The sequence below is a fragment of the Astatotilapia calliptera genome, chromosome 17 (genome assembly GCF_964374335.1).
Source record: "Astatotilapia calliptera chromosome 17, fAstCal68.1, whole genome shotgun sequence".
In the NCBI taxonomy this organism is placed as follows: domain Eukaryota; kingdom Metazoa; phylum Chordata; class Actinopteri; order Cichliformes; family Cichlidae; genus Astatotilapia; species Astatotilapia calliptera.
In genome coordinates this window covers 32,300,252-32,322,976 of record NC_137438.1, presented here as the reverse complement: position 1 = coordinate 32,322,976, position 22,725 = coordinate 32,300,252, and the positions used below count along the sequence as shown (strand labels likewise).

General features: G+C 39.1%; 1 protein-coding gene across 5 annotated transcripts in view; it reads left to right on the top strand.

Moving 5' to 3' along the window:
* Window positions 1–22,725, top strand: part of grm8a (glutamate receptor, metabotropic 8a) — a 334,910-nt gene that overhangs the window by 251,787 nt on the left and 60,398 nt on the right. For all 5 annotated transcript variants that reach the window (XM_026146524.2, XM_026146523.2, XM_026146526.2 and 2 more), the window contains exon 7: window positions 22,054–22,257. In XM_026146524.2, coding sequence (XP_026002309.1) covers window positions 22,054–22,257 — 204 coding nt within the window. The remainder of the gene's footprint in view (window positions 1–22,053; window positions 22,258–22,725) is intronic.

Genomic DNA, 22,725 nt, shown 5'->3' with positions numbered 1-22,725 from the left:
ACTAAAGGTACTAAGACCAAAAACTATAACTATGATTGAGGTGGAAAATAAACAGGCTAAGACTATGACTATGACTATGACTGTAACTCTGGTGAGATAAACAGACGAACTGACAATGGCATGAAGAAAACAAAAGGCTTAAATACAGACATGAGGTGATCAGGGGAAGTGGCGACACATGGGGGAAAACAGCTGACAGACATAAACCTAATGACAGGACCAGGAGAGGAAAGCTAAATACAATGAACAAAGAACACATGACATTGTCAGAATAAAACAGGAAATGACAACACAACTTAACAGACCTAATACGTGATGAAATAAATAGAAAACCCCAAAACATAGAAAACCCAGGAACAATAACTGCCTAAACTAAAGGCAAATAGGAAATAACACAAACTAATAACATATCAAAAAATACAAAGAAAACTCAGAGTGCTGGGTCGGAGACCCAGCCTGTGACATTCTACTTATTTTGGTACAGCGTAAAACAATAACTAGGCACACCAGACTGACAGTTTTCAGGGAAACCAGTTTATCCTAAAAGCAGGCCCAGCTTTTCATATTACATCTGCCAGCTGATTAAGCACATCACATTAGATTGAATAAGTCTTCATTAGAACATCGTAGCTCTGAAAGTCTGTCAACAGAGACAAATACTGTCTTCTAATTAGTGTGTATATATATATATTGTGGAGTGCACTGCTGGCTGTAATAAGTAACCTTAAACCCCAGATCAAATTAGCTGTTGGGATTTAAGAAGCAATATAGCTCAACAAGAGCAACTGTTTGTGTACTCGAAGCTTGAAGGGAAATTAAATAGTTGTTGGAGTATGTGCTTGTAAATGTGGCAGTGCACTCTCTTCGGTGCGTTTTGTTTTGTGTGTTTGTGCATAGGGTATATATGGGTATTAGTTCTGTAATAAGCACTTCTTGGTGTCATTTTTTTGTTTTTTTGCATTGCTTTTATATGATTTATGGTGGTTTGACCTGCATTTTTCAGTCCTAGTCCAAATTGTCTGCAGCTTGTTATTTTACAAACGACCCAACGCTACAGCTGATTTTTGTCTTGTGCTGTCGTCACATTCGTGTGCACGTGATCCAGATGGTGCTGTGTGTGCACTTTTTCACTGCCTACACCTGTCACTGGCTAAAGTGTTATACTTTTTAGAAGAGTTAGCAATGCCAGTGGACATGACCTGTAGGTATATCTCTGTGCTGCCGTGATCGGGTCTGTATGTTTATGTGTGTGTCATAGCGACTACTCCCTGGCTGATGCCTGCCATTGGCTCACATAATTAAGTTTGTAAGGGCTGTGACTCCCATTGACCGTCTATTACTAGCCGTGGCATCTGTGTATGTGGGCATCTATGTGTCGAGGGCCCTGTAGTCATGAAGCAGAGTCCATTAATTCCAAGTGCTGGGGTTTGTGACCTCCAAATCATCAACACAGAAGCCAATCAGCAGCCTGCTGCTCAAGGTCACTGTTGTGAGACAGCTGATGGGAGGATGTGGAAATGTATGTGATTATTGCACGTGATTGGGCTGGGAGTGGGGGAGCGGTGAGATGATGTCAACAGAAAATTAACAGTTAGAGAAACTGAAAAATGCAGCTGGAAACAAATTACACAAACAGTGACAAAGATAGCATAATAAGATATTCAAGTAACATGGGAAATATGATAAGTGGGTGTGGGCAAATTAATTGTAGATTGTAAGACTTGAAAAGGATACGGGAATTAAACAGTTCTGAGTCTGAAGAACTTGAGGTTTAACCTATTAATCTTAAAAGATTGGATGAGGTGATGACCTGGAGTGTTTGATGGTGTTCATTTGAGAGTGAGAATAGTCATCATCACATATGTATTATCAGAGGAGGTTGAAAATCCATGATGGACTCCAAAATAGTTACCTCTGCCACGGAGGTTATGTTTTTGGTTGTGTGTGTGTGTCTGCGAACATGACAGCTCAAAGTTTTCGTTTTCTTTTTTTTGAATTCTGGTAAAACTTTGTAGGGGTTTAGCATGGGCTCGTGTTAACAATCCATCCAAACTTAGTTTACATTCTCCAAGGTCTTCAAGGTCAGTTTACTGGATTGTCAGTTAAAAATTGACAAAAATCCTTGTAATTTAGAAACTATGATTCTTCCAAGTGTGGTGTTTATTGTCAACATATAGAAAGTACCATATAAAGATTTCAAACATCATGTCACATTTGACCTCTGACCTCTCCTTCAGGGTCAGTAGCTCGACCTGGAGGTCCAAATGATAATAATGATAGATAGAGCTATATAGAACCATGTTTCTTACTGCACTTTTTTATGCATATAGGGAATGATATATGGTGATTCTAAATATCACGTGATTTTGCACTTATGACTTCTCTGTCAAGGTCAAATAAGGTGAAACTTTCATAAAATGACTTTTATCTTTAAAACTGTGCTTAAAATTCTACTGCACTTGGAAACATTCTGGAAATGATACTGGTATACATGGTTTACAAATATCACATTATAGTTTGCATCCGAATATCATGTTGCATTTGACCTCTAACTTAACTCCTACATTTCTAATCTACCTTTCTTTCAAGCTGCGTGGTTAAATAGAAATATACTGTAATATAATATTATATAATACACTCAATATTCACGTCCATTTATCAAGCAATATTTATTATCCATGACTTGCTCTATATATTGGTGTAATCAAAGTAAACCAAATATGTCTGCCATATTTTAAAGTTATATGCATGGTTCTAATAAATCCTTTTTTAAGTATTTGTATTATATTTTATAAAAGCACTCATTTCGTCTTTGTATTTAGTCTTTTTGCTGCACATTTAATTGCTCCAAATGAGTGTGCAAAAATTACAGCATATTCCTCTGAGGTTTAGCAGTGAAGTACTGTGCAATGGAACAGCTTGAGTAGTTCAGTTACATTATAACCCAAGCAGCATTTGTTTGCTGTATTATGCTGCATAAAAGAAAAATGGCTTTTGTCAGAAAGAGGCCGTTGACAAATAAAGAAAATGAAGCCCCATCACCTAATCACTCTTGCGTCATTTTCTCTTTACTTCCTTTCTCTACTCTCTTAATTTAACCTGGGAGATATTGTTTCCTTTATTATTGTCAGTACAAAATGAATTACATGAAGATGATGCATTTTTCATAGAAATATCCCCAGCCTACTGTATAATGTAAAACAACATACGTAGCATCATAGTAGCTACATGATATCCAGTGATTTGCTGCTAAAGCTACTACGACCAGCCAGACATCGGTTCTTCAGTCCAATAAATGCATTTTAATGATTTATTTAGAGTGCATTACCACAACTTTCAGCTTTCATCATTTCATCTTTCATGAAGAGAATAGTAAGTATACAAAAAAGGGGAAATCCAAGGCACTCAGGCTGCTGAGTGTAAAAAGCCTCTTTTTGAGACATGGCTCATGAGGACATCAGCCGACAACTCGGATGCTGGAATAAAAGTGTGCTCTGTTGAAGGCATACATTTAGGTAAAACTAATGCTTCAGGGCAAACTGATTTAGGCAGACACCAGATCACAAATAAGACTACACGCTTACATGGCCAGAAACTCCCATGCATACTGCTTGTAGATCATCAAGAAGGAAAATGCAACATTTCTTACTATATGTGTGTTACTTTAAAACATGCGTGTTCTTTTTCTGTTTCTAACCCAAGTAGGCACACTCATCGCACGTCTTTCTAAAGATGCCATTTTGTCACAGCTGCTAAAGCTAGACCAAACACAGCAGGACCAGGCAGTGTCAATGACCCAGAAAATCCATTTGGCGTTTAGCATTTGGTTGTTGTTTCAAACTGACTTGCCAGGTAGACTGGATCTGAGCAGGATTTGGAGTAATGTGGCACCATAGTGAAGAAGGCTGAAATACACACACTGAGATAAAATGCATGACAAAATGCAGATCTATAGAGCGAGTCTACCCACTTCTCCCTTCATACATACAGTAATGCTCTTGGAGGTGAATCTCTTAATTTCCACATGAATCTCTAAAGTTTTCATACATTCTAGATCATTTCTCTGCTTTCATATGGAGAAACGTACATTAAAATAGGCAAAAACATAAACAATGTTTAATAAAACAAGATATGGTAGCACAACCACTAGCATCTCTGTCCACAGCCGCCATCAGACTTTGTTCATAGCAGTGGATGTTGACTAGAGCTGTAAGCCTCAGGTACACTCAGAAGAATTAAAGTGCACTGTGGACAGTTGGACATTTGTTATCCTGTTGATTTCTATACTTCTGATTTCTTTGCCTTTCTGTCTGAGTGGATTTTGACTTGTGTCACTCTCAAGGGAATGATACCGGTTTGTTATCGTTCTCTACTTTGTCAGCCATCAAACTTCTTTATCTCGCCTTGTCTGTCTTTTCGTCTTTCCATTTCTTGCATCTGTCATTTCTTTCTCTTCTATAAAATCCAAGTTTAAAGTGTTATTTTTTTTGTCAACGTTGAAAAGGTGAAAATCAGTAATGCTGTCTCAGTGTGGGTTTTTGAATTCCTTAGCCTAGCATAAGTTCAGGTCAAACGCAGTAGCCTTCTACCTGTCTAATTGGCAAGCTTGCTTACAGATTCTGCATATCTACAAACCATTTTGCAATCCATCTTGACTCCAGCTGCTGTTCATGCTGTTTCTGACCCAATCAATGTCATGCATGTGTCACTGAAGTCTGCCCCATACAGGTTCCTGCTGCTGGTCTCCCTGCCTCTGGCTTTCAGGTTCAGCATGTGGAAGAGTGAGGAGGTCCCAGAATAGAGCCATACTTCCGAGTATAAATTATCGGAGATGGAAATAACAATATTATTTTTGCCTGTAGGAGTCCAGTCTGACATTATTTTCTCCCTTTGCAAATCAATAACAGTTTTAAATTATGTTATTTTTTTTCTGAATTGAGCCTGCCTTTCCTCTGCACACTCTCACCGTCTTGCAGCCTCTTGTTCTCATCCTAATTTGTATGGCCAGAAAATTAATCTACTGCATTGTTTACACTGTAAACATGGCAAATAAAAGTAATATCTTAGTCTATGTAGTATTTATTTGCAAAGCAATACATAATATATATTTTATGCAGCTGTGTAGTTTCTACTTTCATTCCTTATATTAGCTTATTATTATTTTATGTGAAGTTATAGTTGCATGCATGCTGTTTTTAATGGGTCCAGGAAAACTCATTCAGAGATGTTTTATCTCTATTAAATGAGGGCAAAGCCCGCTGTGCAAATGCAGGTAGTTAAAACCCTATGAAGCAAAGCACAATTCAATGAATACACACCAGGTATATTATTAGAACCAATTTTTAATTATATAAATGTGCAATAAATGGAGAACTGATCTGAATTTATAAAATATTGTGATTTCCTGGAGTTCCCTCTGCCTCACATTACACCTGGAAAAGACCTTGATTATAAGAAATATTGATACATTGGAAGTTTATGCCTCAGTATCTTAAACAACTAGAGGTCACATCTATAAGAATTTGCTGGGGCACAGTGAAGAGAGCCCAAAACTCTTACCCAGGTGAGAAGAAGCCTGAAAAGCTTAAAAAGATGCATGTATAGTACTCTGTGAGGGGGAAAAAAACAAAAGAATAACAGTTTCATCTCTCGCCCGTTTTCCTGATTAGCAAAATTACCATAATGCTGTAGCTTTTTTTACAGCTGCCTAATGAAGGTTATGCTCTAACTTCCTTCCTACTTAATAGGCAAACACAGAGGATTATCAAATGCTTGCACACACCACACACACACAGCTTTATACTTCCTCAGTTTAACATAAATAATTAATACTTTATAGAGTATTGTTGATGAGGAATTTATCTTCTAAAGGCTCCTTGGCTAGTTTGATGCCCTTGTTTTCTGAATGCATGAATGCTTTTCTTACTTGGTACAAAAGTCATGCTTTTAAAGACACAGAGCCTTCATCCAACACTAGCGATGTGTGCATGTGTCTGTCTGTGGGAGAAACACAGTACCATTCCAGAAGTTAATGAGATCCTGACTTAGCCCAGCATGCACACATTTACCCTTGCGTACAAACACATGTTCACTCACTACAAATAGACCATATCCTAACGAGGTCGATGGGGAAGGAGAGTTATTAGGCTCACAGGCTGAATAAACTGTTCCCTCCCCTGTGAAAAGGCCTAAGGACTGAACAGACTGAAGGATGGAGACGAGCACAGATGGAGAGCTTGATGGACAATTAGAGACAGACAGGCACAGACAGACAGATTGCAGACTGTGAGACAGAGACAGCAACAGACAGTGCTATATGACTCCTTCCAACATTAGTTTTCAGTAGGTGAGATGAAGTGTCATTTAGCTGCAGTGAAATGATCCTTTTTCATTTTCTTGCAGAGGACATGGTTATCTATAGCTCTCAATGATGCACTCTGTGTGCATATGTGGTAGCTGATTTATGACTTGCAGTCCTACGATAGAGAGCATGCTTGTAACATGTGCCTCGATTCTTATACTGAGAAACTGTATGGGTGAGCTGCAATCATAGCCACTACTTTGGCATTGGATAAATAAGTAGAGAACTGCACATTTGCCACTGTTGTATCACAGCCTCACACAAACTGTAATCCATCTTGATGAGACCCAAATCTCATTGTAGAGGAAGGAAAAAAAAGTCCACTAATGAAAAAATGTGGCTAGGAGGCAGGAGTATGCACATAAAATATAATGTATTTGTATGATCATTGTTACCTCAACATGTTCATGTCATGAGTTGAGATGTTGGCCAGCACGATGATGCAGAAGTTAATACTGTTGCCTCACAACAAGACGGTCCTGAGTTTGAAGCCACTAGCTGACTGGTTGCGTGATTTGTCTCTGAGTACTGTGGCTTTCTCCACAGCCCCAAAACATGCATTTGGTTAGGTTAAATGACGCTTCTAAACTGACCATAGGCGTGAATGTGAGCACAAATGGTTGTCTGTCTATGGAAGAAAATGGAAAGATGCAGAAGTGAGTTTTGGACATAAACTATAAAGACAAAATTGACATGAGGTTATAATGCAATTCAAGTTTATTTATTTATGCCAAATCACAGCACAACAGTTGCCTCTTTACTGTGTGGTAAACCCTCCAGTTTTAGAGAGGAAACCCCAACAATCACATGCTCAACAAGCAACGATGGGAAGGAAAAATTCCCTCTTAAACTAAAACCCCCAGCATAACCAGGCTCAGTGAGGTGCAGTCATTTGCTGTGACTAGTTGGTGGATGAGAGAAAAGAAAAGAAAGGGAAGAAAGCATAGTGAGACAAGACAAACTATGGGAGTGAAGACACAATTTAAAGACATGCAGCAGCAATGCATTGGGAGTAAAAAGAGAAGACTAATAGAAAAATGCTGAGTATATCATGTGAAGTCCCCTTGCAGCCTGAGCCTATAGCAGCATAAAGAAGGGATGCTTCAGGGCAATGTGATGTTGCTAACTCTGAGCTTTATCAAAAAAGTAAAGTTTTAAGTTTAATCTTAAAAGTAGAAAGAGTGTCTGTCTCTTGAATATGAAATGGTGGCTGGTTCCACAGGAAAGAGACCTGAGAGCTGAAAGCTCTTCCCTCCCATTCTACTTCTGGAAACTCTTGGAAGCACAAGCAAGCCTGCTATCTTAGAACAAAGTCTTCAGCTGGGACGATATAGTACTGTAGAGTCTGCATGTGATGATTTGGATTTAACAGGGACAGACTGGCGACCTCTCTGGGGTGTACCCTCTCATCCTATTGCAGCTGAGAAAGCCTATAGCCCCCCTGCCATCCTGAATTGGATAGGCGGAAGAAAATGAATGGATGGATGAATAGATTTAACAGGGAACCAATGAAGAGAAGCTAATGGTGGGGAAAAAGTGTCTCTTTCTCATTCCTGGCAGTACTGTCACTGCAGTATTTTGGATTAACTGGAAGCTTTTCAAGAAACTTTTAAAAGAAGGGATGCTTCTTTTATAAGATAATATTTAATTACAATAGTCAAGACTAGAACTAGTCAACGCATTTTTTCCTTTTTCTTCATTATCTCTGAGACAGCATGTGCCTAATTTTAACATTGTTATATTTCTCCAGACAAGTGGAAGTCTGAGATTTTCTCTCTCTTTTTAGCTACCTGCCCACTTGTTTGCTACCTATATAATCTATGTCATACTGTTTCTAAGTATATAACCATCAGCAATTTAATTTTACAGCAGCCATTTTTCTGTATTTTTTTGTCCATTTCTCAAAGTTTTTGTGTCGTTGTCATTTTCTCAATTCTTCAGTAGTTGCTTAGTACTGACACAGCTGATAAGAATGAAGGTCAACACTATAAAAATTAGGCCCAAGTTTTTAAAACTGCCCCCCCCCCCCCATGCAGGTCTTGGAAAACTGAGAAGTTTTAATAGTGCTAATGTCACCCAGCTGAATCAAATGCACCTAATCATATTACTGATCCAGATTCACAGCAAACTTGTTTCTGATTGTGTGACACAAATACCAGCACTGTAAATATAAAAACTAACAGCAAGTATGTTTGTGTGTCAGAGCATTATATTCAATGTATTTGTCGTTTAAAGCTATTCACGTCTCTTATTCTGTTGTTTATTGACCTTGCTTTTATAAACCTAAAGTCTATCTATCATCTTTCACTCCAGCTTTTATTTTTAGCCCCCACCATCCTTCTGTTTTGTTTGATATATTTTCTCTGCTGTCTCGCTAGCTTTACTGTGCTCTTTCTCTGCCACCTGCCTCTTTTGTTCCACAGCTTTCCCCTTTCGGTGTTTTATAGTGTGTTTATAAATGTGCTTGTTCAAGGGTGGGAAGGGAGAAGGTCCGGTGACATGAAGCACACATCCCTTCAACAAAAAAAAACATTCATGAAATTCTTGTTTATATGTCAAGTGAAAGCTGGGCAAGAGAGAGATCAAAAGAAGGGAAGGAAATTTAAAAAGTTGAGGAGAGAGAGGAAGGGCTAGTGTGCATAGCCAAGTTATGCCAGGACAGTGATTCAGCAAGATATGAATAATGACCAATGAATAATTTATATTAGCTGTGTGTACCATCAGCAGTAATATATACCAGCAATAATGTAGAGTGTAATATATATTAGCCACATATGTCAATGGCATCACATTATTCATGAAAAAGGGTGCTCTGCTACGAATTGCTCTTTATAAAACAGACAACACTCTCACTGCAGCCTGACAGCAGGTCTGAGAAGAGAGAGGGGAAAGATGAGAATAGGAGCAGCAGCAGGATCAAAATGCCACATATCTAATAAATGCTTGCTCATTTGAGCTCTGGTGCTATTTCTGCCGGTAAAAGTAACAGTGATATTGAGTTTAGCAAGTCAATTACCGAGAACAGGCAAGCCTGTGACATTAGTAAGGAGATGGCTAAACAAGCTTATGCACACAAGCAGTGTAATGAACACAAAGGTTTTAGTGTATTTCATCTAATTTCTACTGTGTTTACTCATTTGATAAAAAAACATGCTGTTAAAAGAAAAAGATGAAAAAATAGAAAACATGAATGTTTGCATGAATTCTTCTTCAGGTACTCTGTCTTCCTCTCTCAGTCCAAAGACATGTAGTTAGTAGAGTTAGCTTAATTAGTGAATTGTTGTCTGTCTCTCTGTGTTAACCCTGCAACAGATTGGCGACGTGTCCAGGGTGTACCCCGCCTCTCACTCTATGGTAGCTGGGATAGGCTCCAGCACTCTTGCAAACCTGAGAAGGATAAGACGGGTGATTAGGTGATGGAGCTCAGCCTCCCATGACACCTGCAGCTGAGCTACAAACCAAACTCTGCCACATTAACTAAACAAAACACTTTTTGTGTCAGTCACAGAAAGCTTTGCATCATTTTGCCTTTCATTGGCCCCCTTACTTTACACAGCAGACTGATCTGCATGATTGGTTTGGGCGAAATTCTGACCCCACATGCAATCCTTTATTTTATCCTGGGTTGGGACCAGCAGGGACTTGACAGTTACTTGTGACACCCTCCCCAACCTGGAGTTGGCTGTGTGTTTTCTCACAGTTTTAACAAGGATCTTTATACTTGTGAGGTGAATGTGCTAACCCTTACATTACGGAAAAATATGAGCTGTGGCCTCTTCATTTTATTTATTTACATTTCCTTAGTTACAGTACAAGCAACATTAATATCCTTGAAAGGTTTGCGTATAGGTTTCAATAGTGTAAGAGTCAACATGTTTGCCTAAAACACTAAAAGTCCTTGTTTTGCAACTAGGAGGCAACTCAAACTCAAGGTCATGCTAGGTGGTCACAAGCAGGTGTGGTGGTCCAAAAGCTGGATAAGAGTGATCAAGAAATATATCTTGTGTAAAAGTCTCCACCAAACCAAAAATGTTATTGTTACCCTAACAAGAAAAGTTCCCAGAACTCCTGTAAAATCAACAACAGTCAGAACTCAAGTATTGACTCAAGTTGTTTGATGTTTTGAGTTTTCAACTTCTGATTTTTTAGAGTGGACACAGCAAGATTTACAACTTGAGATAATTGCAATACAAAATACTCCAAAAGGCACCGACACAAACTGGGTAGAGAGTCCTAATCAGTGACAAAAATTAGTGGCATTGAAGGCCGCCTGTCAGTCAGATGCCCGACTCCTTGAAAACCTTAACACCTTTTATGATTTGTTATGGAAAATCTTTAATAAAACTGCAACCAACAAACAAGCGTGTCTTTTGAAGTGAGGTTTATTAGAAAAGAAAAGAAAAACACTGCAGTGGAGAAAAACGTTCAGATCACACACCTAACCCGTTTTTCTGAGGGAAAGACATCACCCTGAACCCTTTTATACCTCCCAAACAAATCCTGAGAAATCCTTATCTCTTCAGTCTAGGAACAGTTCCGACCAACCGTCATCTCCTCTGCAACAGGATGTCCAGAGCCCTCAAGGGGAAAACGAGTCTGCTGTGAAGGTGCAATAATCAGAATCAGAATCAGATCAGAATCAGAATGGGTTTATTGCCAGATGTTGAGGTTTACAACATTAGGAAATTGCTGCGGTGCTTCAGTGCAGACAATAAGAATTAAAGTGCTATGTAGAAAGAAAGATATGTGCATGAGATATACATGAGATATATACATGAGAATAAGAATTATGAGTGCTACATAGAAAGATATATACATGAGTGCAGGTGGTGATCAGTGCCAAACATGAAATGATGCAGTGACACAGCGTAGGGTCATGTGTTAGTGGCGGGGACAATCATGTGGTTATTGTTCATGTGTCCAACAGCAGAGGGGAAGAAACTGTTCTTGTGGCGAGAGGTTCTGGTGCGAATGGACCGGAGCCTCCTGCCTGAGGGGAGCAGGTCAAACAGACTGTGTCCAGGGTGAGAAGGGTCAGCTGAGATCCGGGCTGCACGCCGCAGTGTCCTGGAGGTGTACAGGTCCTGCAGAGATGGGAGTCTGCAGCCAATCACCTTCTCAGCAGAGCGCACAACACGCTGCAGTCTCTGTTTGTCCCTGATAGTGGCTCCAATAAAACTTGGGCCCCACTTGTGATCACATCCCACATGCATACAACTGATGTCAAGAGTGAGCTTTCTATACTAAGTACAGAAAGTGTTACTACTATTACTAAAGTGATGTGATTATTACATAAACTAAAGACATTTCCAGTACAGCTTTAAGAGCCAATTTGCCAATCTGCAATTAAAAAACCCACCACCACCAACAACAACAAAAAATATTTTAACACTGAGGTCTCTGGGGATTTACTTGTTTTTGGAGCCAGCTCTGGCTTGTTCTTCCAGGAAGTGCAGTTCATGTCACTTCATGCTTGACATGTCACCCTCACCCTTTCACTCACACAGGTTGCTGCTCGAGTAAACTCTGATCAGGTAATTGACTTCTAAAAATGTTAGCATTGCTGCACGAAGGTGCAATTATTAATAAGTTATTTTTGAGACTTCAGCTATTAGAATGCTTCCCAAACTGTAGTGAGGTTGAAATGTCTTTTTTAGGAACTTGTTCATCTAGTCATCCACCCTAAAGCCAGCCTGGTGATGGGACTTTTAACAAAGTTCTTTATCTCTTATTCTATCTGTTTTGTATTGATAACTTTTAAACAGATATACTTTTCTATTCATCTATGCATCTTCTTTATTTGTTGTTGGATCAATACAGTAAATTTGAAGAGTCTACACAGACATGTGTCAAATAACATTTGACATCAAGCTTCGATCCCACACACGAGGCACTAGTTATGAAACAAACACAGTCACACAGGCGCACACACTCTTAGATGTAATTGTACAAACACAGACACATACTTGCACTCAGGCTTGAAGCCACTGACTGGTATTTATGCAGCAGTGTATTGACACAAGCCTTGGCTTCAGTGCTCTGTTGTCAAATCATGTAGAGCAGATCTCTGTCTGATGCTCATTTGCTCTTTTTTCTTATTGATTAGCCATGTCTTCCTTGGTAGATTAGCCTCAAAGATCTAAGCCAGTCAAATATGGTTTGCATGGTTTTTGTATGTTAAGAAATATGAGAAATATGAGAAACGCATTTAAGCAGAGTGGTAGTTTTATATTTTAACAATATTGATTCATAAATGTCTCTGAATTATGGTGTGTGTGGGCAGCATCACTCTATGCTGTCATCTTTGTGATGTTTTTGAGCCATCGTTGATAAATGAGAGAAAAGCTAATTAAACAACCTTTATGTAAATGTATTCATGAACATCTGAACTTAGGTTGCATCATTCCAGGGCTCATAAATAAATTTCCTTCTCATATATTTTTATAAGCCAATTTGCCTACAGAAAAGGAAAGGCGGATGGGGGCGTCAGGTGGTGGTTGAGAAGAAAAGAAAGCTAGAGTAAAATACTTGCTAGCTGTTGAGAGTTTAGAAGGAGGGAATTGAATATGTGCTGCAAATTGATGTTTAATTAAGGAGCTTGTTCACATCATTAGTCTGTCTGTCAGCTGTGTTGCCATCAATCACTGCATGTAGAAAATCTGCCCAGCACACTGGTCTATGAAGGCATCCATCAAAGCATTTAGCCAGTTGGCATTCTTGCATTAGTCTCACCTCGATGATTTCATGTATTGCTTTATGTTTGTATTAGACAAGGAACTCGCTTCACTAGCAAGGCAGTGAAACATGCATTTCAGAGGTTTTGCTGTTCCCAATTTTTTTTAATTTTATTTCATATCATGAAAATAGTAGGATAAAAGATACAGCGCCCCCCCCATGTTGTAATCTTAATCCTTCTTGTGTAGAGAAGGATTTTAATTTTAAAGTAAGTAGGTATGTTAATATTTATTGCAATTTTGAATATTATGGATAATCACGCATGTAATCGTGAAGAAGTCCCACAAAGCAGACTTGAAAAATGGCCGTCGATACAGCCAGTAGCTCCTTAGCTGTCAGGAAGAAAGTCAGTCAAAACATCGGCAGTCATTTCACAATGTGAATAGTTATATTACTTTTGTATAACTAAACAGTATAATATAATAGTGCGATATAAAGTTATTTCATAATTGCCTTTTAAAGACTCCAATCACTCAGGGCTAGCAACTGCTTAGCAAGTTATATTGCTTGGCAGGTCAGCAAGTGGTTGTTGGGGATTGCTCGCTGTCTGTGAAATTGATTGCTAATGCCCCAGTCACAGAGACCAAGAGATTAGTCGGTCAGCAACACTCCGGGCAACCATATGTAGATCACTATAAAAAATGTCTGTTCCCCAAATGGTTAGCTAGTGGTTGGTAGATGAAAAATGGTTACAAAGAGATATACACTGCTGCACCCATAGCTTGCATGGAAGGCACCAACTTGTCTGCAGATCCTTGCTGAGCAGTAGTGAAACTGTGAAACACGCGGTGCACACTATAGCGCTGAAATGAAAACATTTTGAAGGGTGCAACGATCTCTATTTCCCGTGTTTGTCCCACTTTTCACAGGTTCACTGTAGCTCAACAAACAGTTGATGAGTGTTGACGTTCTATGCTAAGTACTGACAACCACCACAACCTGCTAGTAACCAAAGAAATTATAAGTAGGTTTTTGGTGAAGCACACTCTAATACACATTTTTCCATAGTGACCAGCAGTGTTGGGGAGTAACGGAATACATGTACCACCGTTACGTATTTAAAATACAAAATATGAGTAACTGTATTCCGTTACAGTTACCGTTTAATAAGGTGGTATTTAGAATACAGTTACTTTGTTGAAATAAATGGATTACACGGCGGTATTTTCCTGTTTCATATTGTCGCGGGTCAGGACTGTTTGGGTTTTGTTTGACAGCTACGTTCTGTTGTTCCCAATGACTGCTTTCTACAGTCATTGGTTGTTCCAGGCGGCAGCGTTACGGTTGCCATGGTTACAGGGCGACGCACTCTCTCTGCGACTGTGTGTTTCCTGGGTGAGAGAGCGCCTTTTTGTTGTTGTTGTTGTTGTTGTGCTAAGCTATGCCGAGCAGTTTGGTTAGCGGTGGTGTGTTTCTGTTGGAAAATAAACGGCTGTGCTCCCTGGCAATTCAGGGAAGCAAGACCAAACGACACCTCTGTCTCCTCCTTGTCTGTCCATTTTTGGTAATTCCAAAACTCCGGTGGAAACCCAAACAAAACACGCATTAAGAGGCCCTAATGCCCGTGTCTCAATCTCGCGTCTCATAATGAGGAAATCTTTTTTTAAAAATGATTTAATATAAAGGCAATAGGCAGAGTGTTACAGACATAGCGCTAAAGAATGTAGCCTCATTGGTAGTGTAGTCCGTGCTGCAGGGAGAATGGTCATACCCATTGTGTGTCTGTGAGCGAGGGAGGGAGAAAAAGGAAAAGTACGAGTTGTCATCGAGCAGAAATGGGAGCTGGAAGCATGTAAATATAATAATAACCACTGCAGCCAAAAAGAGTGCCTGACGAGCCCAGTTGTAAGTACGCTATCAAGACTTGACTGTACACTGTGTTCGTGTTTTCCTCCGAAACAGTAAATTCTGGAGCAGCCTTTCAACGCCTCTCTCTGTCTCTCGCTAGCAAAGTTGACCCACACAACAAAAAGTAAAGCTATTTTTCAGCTACGAGCCCGACACGAACCGGACGTATTAGCCAGAGGTCCCCCTACTACGGTTCGGAGCCGCGGACCTTCAGTAATAGTAATAAATCACACAGCAATGGTACATTCATGTAGCTGTAAAAAGCATGATAATATATTAAGTAATCCAAAGTATTCAGAATACGTTACTCTCATTGAGTAACGTAACACGTTACAGAATACATTTTGGGGCATGTATTCTGTAATCTGTAGTGGAATACATTCATTCATACAAAAGTAACCTTCCCAACACTGGTGACCAGAGGTTTCAGCCGATCTCTCGGCCTGTTATTATGTTAAAATCTGTCGCAGAAGAGATGCTAAAGTCCTTCAAATCACTATCATCCCCGACCATGCTGCAAAAAAGGTGTTTTCATTTGTAAGCTTCTTACTTTGACTCCTAAGGAAATACATATATATCTTGTCTTTTGACTTGCACTACTAATAAGAGAATTCAAAGTATCACCACCTCTGCATTGATTTTGAAGTGCCGAGTTTAAGATTTGTTTGGAGAGGTCTGTTTATAATGCAGTATCAATTTAAAAGAAACCGAAAATGATGAAAAATATCACCACAACTTAATCTTCAAAGGCCCCTTTAAAGTGCAGGGTCTAGACTATTAAAACTCCTTTTCTTTTGTAGTTTAGAGACTTTAAAGCCTACATTTTTATGCTAGCATTCAGTTTGTAATAGCAGGTGTCAGGATCGACAAATAGCAGATCATCTCAATTTCAAACAAAACTTTCATCATAAAATTGGTTTTTGAACATGTTTTTTTGCCGTGACATGCCTGTAGCTTTTATTAAACAGAACCAAGATGAGTAATGAATTTGTACAGATCTAGAATCAGATCACAGCAGTCGGCCCGAGTGCCTATGTAACAAGAACAAATAATCAACCACGAAATATGAAAATGACCTGGAGGCAGATATGGAGATTGCTTGCTCATGCATTTTTGTTTTTTCTTTTCGGATTGCAGATCTTGGATGAGACACGAAAGTTACTTTTTATCTGTCCTTTTGCCTCCCAGAGTTTTCAGTGCAAATCCTCGTTTACCAAGGCGCCAACCAACTAAGTTGCCTGTGGTCTCTGATGTCATTAACAGTGAACAGAAAGGCTGAATTGCATTTAGCAGCTGCTGGCTACAAAATGGAATAAAGTGTGCAAATTCACTTCAGCAAGCAAACATTTTGTCCAGTCATCACTTTCTCTGCCTCCACTTCACCTTTATTGTTGTCACCTGTTTTCCACACTGATACAAAAACAAGACTGCACTACATTAAATATTGAATATCGTAATTGGGTCTTAAAGCCTCAGCTAAATCTCTAGTTCTGATTTTGCACCTGCTCACATAACGTGCAGAGACTAAATGGGTGGATTTCATACATATCACACACTGTTACTGGCTGCAGACAATGGGCAGACACATCCAATAAAAGCTGTATTGTATTGTACTTTGCACACACTCAGACGCACACACACACACACACACACCCGTTGCTCCGGTTTCAACACCTGACGCAATCCCAGGAAACAGACACGGTAGTGTTTTCCCAGTTAGCACTACTCATAACAGCAACAGTCATTTAACTGTCTCAAGGCACGATTGCATTTTCTTGCGATATACTGATTAATGATGCATCGTGTCATTTCACATCTCATAAGAACAGCAGAGAGAAATTCTCATTATTACATGGCATGTTGATCTATGGCTCAAAGTACAATACTTTCATTACTTGGTTGTGCTTTTTTTTTTCTCTGAATGAGAATTTGCACAAATGCTGAATGCCAACAACTGCATGCGTACTTGTAGCGATGCATTAAAAGGAGATGTTTTAATGTTCAGAAAGACATAAAACACAAGTTACATGCAATGAGGCACAAATCTGGAGAGAAGAAAAGACAGCATTTAGCAGTCTTGTATTTCATTTTTTATTTTTTTTTAAAGGCCAAAGCGTCTAAAAAACATGCCGCTATTTTTATCTAAATTGTGAAACCACTTGAAAAGACTCTTTGCCCTTTTCAGGTGTCTTTCTTCTTTCTTGTGAATGGTCACTGACCACAGTTTGTTTTCTAAGAGCTGCACAACTGTTGCTAAAAAGATGTACTTTCAGTGCACCACTGCCAGACGTGTTATTTAAAGGTATGTTGCTGTGAAAGGGCTTACTAATTAATGTCTTGTTTAGCTTTGTTTGTAGACTATTAGCATAATTAGATCTGTAATTATGGTGGAACGTTAGACAGCTCAAGGTACTTTTGTTGACTTGGGAGGCTGTCTAGGTATATTTCAAAATGCACTCTTCTTAGAAACACAGGTTTCTTAACTGTATCTCACAGCTGACCAGTTCTAAAGGCGCTTGACTCTATTCTTTCTTTTTTGCATTCCTGTGCATGTATACACGTTGCTGTTTATGTGCTTGCCAACCATCTTAATGAGTGATTCAGCTTTTCACTACACCAATGAGATTAATGGAATGAATAAAACATGGCATTTCTGTCTGTCTTTCCTTTGCTTAAAGTCATCTTGATGCACTATGGCTGAACATATTCACCTTTCTGCACTCCTTGCTGGCTGAGGAAATGTTAGGAATAGTAAATAAACCTAAAAAAATTGAATATGTGCAGTATGGGGAGTGAATATTCAAAAAACAACAACAACAACAACAACAACAGCAAAACCCCGCCCCGATAAGTGCTTACTTACACTATATGGACTCCATTATATGAACTGCTGATTGACTGTAGAGTTCCAGACTTCTCCTGGCATTAACATCAGCACACAAACTATGCACCACACACTTCTCATAGCATGGGCTTCCATGCCTGAGCAGCTTCTCTAGGTGTTGTGTGTAGCTGGGCCATACACTGTATGTCAGCCTGTAATTTAAATGATATACTTTTTTTGTACTTTTTACCTGGTGGATATAAGTGGATAAAATACAATCGGGTTTTAACTTACAGTGTTTCTATTTAATGTTGAATCAATTTTCACTCTGTTCTGTTCTAATTTCCTTGAATTTGGTTACAAGAACAATAAATGGACTCCCATCACATCACTTAGCCACACAGATACATTTGTTTCACCTTGCTGCACTTTTCTTTTTGGGTTTTGTTTTCACAGACATCACAGTCAGTTGAATGTGGTGTACCTCACCCTGCTGCACACATCAGGATTCAAGTGAGCTTACGAGAATCAGTCACATTACAGAGGCTGTTACCAGAGTAACCTCAGGGCAAGACAAGACTTTAAAAGCTCTAAGAAACTTTTGGGTTTTAGTAGTATAGTTTGATGCATACTAGCCTGACACCAATCAAATGTGATTTGTAAATATTCTTTTAGCAAACAAAATGAAAGGGAAATCAGCAAAAGAAATTGGGAAATAGGAAATAGGTGCAATGATTTATTGAAACATGTTCAAACATGCATGCAATTCTAACAAGCTTGAAAGTTGAGATTTGGTATGACTACGTTTATTTGTTAACACAGCTTGAACTCAGTAAGTCAGCTTTCTTGTCATTTCTTTAGTCTTCAGAAATAATTCGCCAGGATTCCTGAAGGACATTCAAAGTCCTAAGGACATTCTCCAGGTGTTGGCTCCTTTTTGTTCCGTTCCGTCAAGATAATCCCACATTGCTTTAATAATGTTGATGTCCAGACTCTAGGGAGGCCAATCCATGACTGGCAATGTTCAATTGTGTGTTTTTCTGTGTACGTGTCCATGACTGGCAGTGTGTTTAAGATCAAGATGATATTGCATGGTGGATCAAAACCTGATGGTACTAGGTACTTGGCTTCTTGACAGCCACCCTTTGACTGAAACCATTCCTGATGAAGCTTCAGTAAACAGCAGATGGATCTGAGGGCCAGATGCATCTCTCAGGTCCTGTGCCAGATTGTTACTGGATCTTTCAGATACTCTTGATCGCTGTAGATACTTTTTGCAACAGGCTGTGCCTAAGTATACGATTTAAACTGGTTCGTCATTCATTGCCTGATGTGTAGACACAACGCTGGTTCATCTTTTAAGTTTGGGATTCTTTTTGTCCTCATAGAACATTGTTAAGTGGTTCAGGAAACAAAAAACATATATTCCTCTAACAATGGTAAAATACAAGGACTGGACTAAACAAACAGCTAATGTCCAAAGAAAAGTGTTGAAAGGCAGACAGAAAGCCTGGAGAAACATTGTTCACTTCAAAATTACAAGAACGTCTGACTCTTTAGAAGCAAAATATAAAGAAATGAGGGGTGACTCAGGACTATTGCACAGGACTGTAGCTCTGGCTGTGAGATTCAAAAACTGGGCTTGTGGCCAGAATTTGAGATGCTAATGAGAAAAGCTCTCTTCTCTTTCAGTGACTACTGAGCTGTGAATGTGTGTATTTATGAATGTTGAGCAGGTTGTTGGCCAAAAGGTGAATGCTTTTGTGGATAAATAAAGGTTATGTGATTTGTGCAGCTGCTTTTCTAATGAAATGTCAAATTAAGGGCAGTAATACACATAACAGCATATCTGCCAGCTCTGAGCAACAAGTTGTTTTTTTTTTTCCTTTTTTCCCCATACTTTTTAGGAAATAACTCAGTGGGTTTTTACACCCAGTTTCAGTCTGACACCTCAGGCAGGTAGTTGTCCACATGTGCATTTTTTTCAAGCCGGACGGATCATCATCGTATATACACACAAAATCAATATTGCCGAAAGCACCCTCCTCCACCCAGCAGTGTACAGGTCATGAAATAAATACCCACAGGTCTGAATAGTTGCCTCAGCATGAGGGAGAGTGTCCAAACAGGTAACAGAAAACAGGGTGCTGCAGAACCCCCCCAGATTTTCGTTACAGTTGAAAGATAGAGACTTGTACTTTCTGCGTACTTTGTTCTCTGTCTTTTTCCTCTCTCCACACATATGCACACATTACAGTGCTCCTGTTTACTATCAAAGTTCAACTCTTAGGCCAGCATTGTGATCAGCTGTATGGCTGGACCACAGTGGCCCGGAGAAAATGCTAACTAATTTCCTGCTGGGGTTCTTACCCATCACCACAGGCACCAACAAACACACGAATAAGGACATGCATACAAAGCACCCTACAGCCTTCCATAACTGTGGATTGGATTTTATTCAGGGGACCCCATTAATTCCTTATGGATGCTCATATTGATTCTGGGTGCCTCTGGTCTTGTTAATTCAGCTCAGCCCAGATGGGTTTTGATTCGGTTTGTGTTGCCTGAAGGTGACTGCTGCTTTTAAAGAAAAAAAGAAAAGGAAAAAAAGAGTGAACATAGCCAAGATAGATGCAGTAGATTTAGTAACCAAACGGAGGGGTAGGACAGAAAGAGAGAATATGAGAGAATGTGGTCGAAGCGAGAGATAAGGATAGAGAAACAAGAACAAAGAATATATCACATAAAGTCAGATATCGTGTGAGAAAGGAAGATAATGAACGTAGGATGTTATGTGGTTCCACTCTTTGAACTTTTTGATGAAAACAGAGAAAATGAATGTTACACTCAATTACTGATTTTCATCTTAATGCATCAAGGAGGTTTTCACTCTCTTCTTTTTTCATTAGCTCATTATGCTAATGAGTCATTACATAAAATCCGCTCAAAGAAAATGCAGTTGGGAGACCATTTGCATGCTTTTGAGCATTGGCACATATTTATGTCAGGGCAGGGATTGTATGCATGCATGTATTTTGTACATGCATGCAAGCATAAAGACCAGATGTAAGTATTCAAATATTCATCAGCAGCTTATGAACCTAAACATTAATCTGCAGTAACTAATAAGGCTGCAGCAGTAAGATAAGCTCAGAAAGCAGAGCTAAATGGTAGTATACACTGAAGACTAATAACTGTATGTGAAGCCAAAAGTAGAGACTTATAAGTAAATTAAACATGTCAAGGCTCAACACATGGTTGTGTGACTAGTCGGAAAGAGGATAAAGTCTATTTTGTCCCCACCAGACACTTTCTTGCCTTTCCTGTATACACAGAAATGCCATTATCAGTGGTTCAGAAGATGTAAAGAAGGAACATGTTGTTCTTTCTTTGCTACCAGGGCGAGAATGGACTGAGAGGAGTTATTTGTCATTGTCATGCTGAGTGCCCCGTTGCCTGTCTACTGGTCAACCTGTCTTGCACAAAGATTTCATCTCTCATTTGGTCTCTCTTCATTCCTTTAAAGTTTCTCTTCATCTAAACTCTCTTTTTCGTTTTATTTCTTACCTGTTGCCTTTCTTTCATCTCTTTCTTCAGTCCTTCTGGAGCCAACCGCTGCCCACTTTCCTCTACGTGCTTTGGTGCCATTATTGTAGATCTTGTTTCACCTGCATTATACATTTCTATTTTTCTGTCACCACTTGACTATTGGCTTTTTTATGGTGTACATGGAATATAATAGGACATAAATGGGCTATACAGAAGACAAAGCACAAACAGAAGCAAAAGCTGTGACAAATGGTGATGGCCTGGCACTGTGAAGACGACAGTAGGCACACGACTGGCTATACAGGTCAGGTGCCAGGCTTCCCTATTAGAACAGACTCAAGGCGAGACTGCAGAATGATTATCATAAAGTCATTTAAGGCCATGAATAAGTTTCACATTTACCCAAAGCATCAAATGCCATTCACCACACAACCGTAGCATCTCGTACCTGAAGCATATGATTCCTTTTTTCAGTTCATGTGGGGTGATGGATGATACATGGCCTAAAGAAATCTACTTCTGTATGCTGTAACTTTATATCATTGCACACAAGTTTTTCCCTATAGCTCCCCGCTGATCTGTTATGAGAGGTAGACGCAGGTGGAATGTATGTTGCTATGGATTTCCATACCTTGATTGTTACCTAAAACGAGTCCCCTGGGAGTTAATGTGCTTTATCTTACTTCTAATATTCCTTCTCTCCCTTTTAAGCACATCTTTTCTTCTTCTTGTTCAGGTTTAGAAAAAGTTGGCCGTGACTCCAGTTATGAACAAGAGGGAAAGGTTCAGTTTGTGATGGATGCAGTGTATGCCATGGCCCATGCTCTGCACCGCATGCACCGGGAGCTCTGCTACGGATACCCAGGCCTCTGTCCACGGATGGCCAACAATATCGATGGTAAAGAGCTACTCAACCACATCCGCGCTGTCAACTTCAATGGTAAGTTTTCCACTTGGTTTAAATGTATAGGATCCAATATAATGCTGGGTTTTGTTTTTTTTCAACGATTGTAACCTTTTTCAGGTGCATATCCTTTTAAAAGCATTCTTATCCTAGTAAAAAAAAAATTACATGCTGACCATTCAAACAAAATGCCTTAGATTATGCTAACCTCCAGTAATACTTACTGCAATTTATATGTGTGTGTGTGTGTGTGTGTGTGTGTGTGTGTGTGTGTGTATGTATATATATATATATATATATATATATATATATATATATATATATATATATACATACACATATTTGTGCAATATATATATATATATATATATATATATATATATATATATATATATATTGCACAAATATGACAAGTACCCTTCGGATATTCAGATACACATTTAAATCACACCACACTATCTTCTTCCCTGTGTTTTAAAGCTTGCATGTATAAATCATTTAAAT